General features: G+C 38.2%; 1 protein-coding gene across 5 annotated transcripts in view; it reads left to right on the forward strand.

Annotated features, from left to right (window-relative positions):
* LOC106883335 (poly(A) polymerase beta) overlaps positions 1-3,663 on the forward strand; it is a 36,568-nt gene that overhangs the window by 29,959 nt on the left and 2,946 nt on the right. For 3 of the 5 annotated variants that reach the window (XM_052972646.1, XM_052972648.1, XM_052972644.1), the window contains 3 exons: positions 705-803; positions 2,139-2,237; positions 3,421-3,519. In XM_052972646.1, the coding sequence (XP_052828606.1) occupies positions 705-803; positions 2,139-2,237; positions 3,421-3,519 (297 nt within the window). The remainder of the gene's footprint in view (positions 1-704; positions 804-2,138; positions 2,238-3,420; positions 3,520-3,663) is intronic. The other 2 variants (XM_052972645.1, XM_052972649.1) reach the window with 1 other exon arrangement.

Below are 3,663 nucleotides of genomic sequence, written 5' to 3' on the forward strand. Positions count from 1 at the left end.
GAGGAACAGAGGCTATTGTAGTAGTGGTTTTTTCTTTCTTTCTTTCTTCTTCCCCCCACTTCCCATGGAATTTTTAATTCATTTTGAAATGGTTGAAGTAGCTGAATTTTATGAATTCCAATTTCAAAAAATGTAAAGTTTATAATATTGATTACAAATACCATTGAAATGAAAAGGAAATAATGAAATTTCAAATTTGGAAACCTGCTTTGGAATTTTTTTTTTTTTTTTTTTTTCCATTAGTCTTAGACTGTAGCCATATTGACCACTGTACTTATTTATCCCAGAATGATGGAAAGTTGATCTGGGTAGGATTTAAATGCAGAATGTAAAGGGATGGAACCAAACACCACAAGGTATTTCCTCTGATGCTCAACTAGTTCTGCCATCAACCTCTTGAATTTCTTGGGAATTTTTATTTATTCCTGTAGATTAGCAAAAATTCACAAATTCATTTTTGAAGTCAAACACTGTGGTTGAAAGGGTAGGGTCTACTTTGTGACCGAGCAGAGAGGTTTAGTGTATTATTTAGATGGTGGAGAGCTAAGAAATGAAGGAATAATACCATGGAAGTTAATGGACACACTTCAAAAACACTGTCTTGGAAGTGTTCTACTCCCTGAGTGAATGGGCGGAGAGACCTTTCTGTTAGCTGAAGAAACCAAAGTGTTTCACTGCTACATGTGATGTGTTCCTTCTTGCAGAGTATTCCTGAATCAAATTGTTCACCGAACAGTTCACGAAAACGCTCAAGGTCACCTCTACATAATGACTTGACCCCTAAAAAGATAAAAGAAAGTGAAGTAAGTAATGTTTTATTTAATATCTTTAATATTTCTCAGTATTCTCTGAGAACAAATAGGTTTAGAAGGCGCAAACTTAAAAGGAGTTATTTAAAGGGGTGGCGGGGTCTTCTATTCAACAGTCAGTCCTGGTCAAGCATCAAAGACACATTTTAGGTGTCACTGCCCTTCTAGTTTTGTATATACAAGACTACATTACTCTTTTATTGTGGCTGTGCTGGAGTACTGCTTTAAAAGGTCTTAGTCGAACAAATTGGCCCCAGGACTTATTTTTTAAGCCTTGCACTTATCCTATTAGTCTCTTTTGCTGAACCACTAAGTTACAGGGATGTAAACACACCAGCACTGGTTGTCAAGTGGTGATGGGAGGAACAAACATATATATACACACACACACACACACACACAAATACGACGGGCGTCTTTCAGTTTCAGCCTATCAGATCCACTCACAATGCTTTGGTCAGCTTGAGACTTTAGTAGAAGACACTTAGTTGGACTGAACCCGGAACTATGTGGTTGGGAAGCTGCCCCTAATTCTCTCATAAGTGGAGGTGCCTGGCTTAGTGGTTAGAATCATGATCAGAAGATTCATCATCATCATTTCACATCCGCTTTCCATGGTGGCATGGGTTGGACGGCTTGCCAGTCCTCAGTCAAACTGTCCAACCCATGTCAGCATGGAAAGCAGACGTTAAATGATGATGACTCTTCTGATCTTGATTTTGACCACTAAGCCATGCACCTCCACTTAGAGAATTAGGGGCAGCAATTTCATGGAGTTGGTATTAAAAAAAAGGTTAATTTAAAAAAAAAAACCTATTTTACTCAATAAAATATATGAATCCCAAGGTTTTTTGATGTCTCCTATTAATGGCATTGAACTGGTAGAGTTGCTAGGGTGGGACAGGCTGCTCTGTGGTATTTATTATAACTATTTGTGCTATTAGTTCAACTTCACCTTTTATCCCTTTGAGAGTTCTTTCAATCCAAGATGGTAGATTGGTAGAACTAAGGAAATCAAACCAGACATCTTAACAGTATTTCTTTCCATCTCTTTGTGTTCTGACTTTAAATTCCACTTCGCTCTACTTGCCTGATAGACTTTGCCATTCACCAGTTTCTTCCAGCCAGGCCTCTGGTTTGAGGATAGCTTCTTCCCTCCATCCCGTCAATCTCAGAGGTTATGTAAAGGGTCATGGACACTGCCCCCCTTCCCTCTTGACTAAAAGCACTTAAGGGACCAGGTAATGGTATTAAACCGAGCATTGGATTCATTGTCTTTTACTAAAGAAATTCACCTTGTTGACCATCGATGTCTGTTGTTCCTTCCAGAATGTTCCTGATTTGAATTCTTCACCCAACAATGCAATGAAGCGTTCACAGTCACCAGTACTTAATGATTCATCTCCAAAACAGACGAAAGAAAATGAAGTAAGTAGATAAAAAAATAAAGGCTGTTTGATTATGCCATCTCAGATTTGATCTTGAAGCATTGAAGTATGATGTCTCTGAGTTGTTGCTGTATTTTGCAGCATCCAAGTCTATGTAGCATATAATGTAAACATTCAAACGCATTGTCATTATCTTTTCAAATCCTCACAGCCTGGGAAGGACCCCTATCTTTTTTCCTTTTACTTGTTTCAATCATTAGACTGCACCCGTGCTGGGTCACAACCTTGATTTTGGTCTTTCATTTGTGTTTTTATCATTCTTCGTCCACTGCTAGACAACCAGTGTTGGTTTGTTTATGTCCTTATAACTTGGTGGTTTGGGCAAAAATGACCAATAGATTAAGTACAATATTGAAAAAAATAAGACTTAAAAAATAAGTTCAATTTGTTTGACTAGTCTTCAGGGTGGTGTCCCAGCAAGGCCATGGACCATTACTAAAACAAGTAAAAGATATTTTGTGTGTGTGTGTGTGCATGCATAATCAGAAGGCAGCACAGTTAGATGAAAATTAATCAAAAATACCTTAATGGTATTTGATTAGTTTGTTTTATGTCCAGGTGGACTTTGCCTTTCTCTTTTCAAAATCAATAAATTAGTATTGGACAAAGTATTGGGGGGCCAATATAATCAGCTAAAGGTCTTTAAGGGGTCTCCTATGACTGAAACCAGCAAAAGAAGGGAGGGAAATATGTGTATATGAGTTAATGTATGCAGAGAGAGGGGGAGAGAGAGAGAGAGAGCTAGGTAAGAAACTCTCAAGAGAGCTGAACATCAGAAGGTCTTCAGTGAAGAAATCCCACTCAGGCAAATGTTTTGGCCCTTAACTTCTTACACTGTAAGTGGGCTGGGCTGCATCCAGGTCATGATTCCTGAATGCCTTTCTGCCGACACTTTTTAGCCACTTGGATATCAAGAGTTAGGCATTTGAACCACCTGGGGATTTCATCAAGTGTAACTCCTTTACATTGACTCAAAGAGACAGAGAGAGGGAGAGAGAGAGAGAGAGAGGTGGGGTGCTGCTGTTTTAGTTAAGAATAATTAAAAAGAAAGCAAGATTTTTAGGAAATTCTATTGAACAAGGTGGCAGTATTGTTTACTTCAAAAAACCCCTCAAAAATCCTAAACGTTTCATTGTTACATGTGATGTGTTCCTTCTTTCCAGAGTGTCCCTGATTCAAATTGTTCACCGAACAGTTCACGAAAACGCTCAAGATCACCTCTTCATAATGATTTGACCCCCAAAAAGATAAAAGAAAGTGAAGTAAGTAATGTTTTATTTGATATATTTTATATCTCTCAGCAGTCTTCGAGAACTTTGTATTGAAGGCACAAACTTGGAAGAAATATCTAAAGGGCAATAGAATAAGTACTGGGCTTACAAAGAATAAGTCCTGGGGTCGATTTG

This window comes from Octopus bimaculoides, chromosome 14, assembly GCF_001194135.2.
Source record: "Octopus bimaculoides isolate UCB-OBI-ISO-001 chromosome 14, ASM119413v2, whole genome shotgun sequence".
Taxonomy (NCBI): domain Eukaryota; kingdom Metazoa; phylum Mollusca; class Cephalopoda; order Octopoda; family Octopodidae; genus Octopus; species Octopus bimaculoides.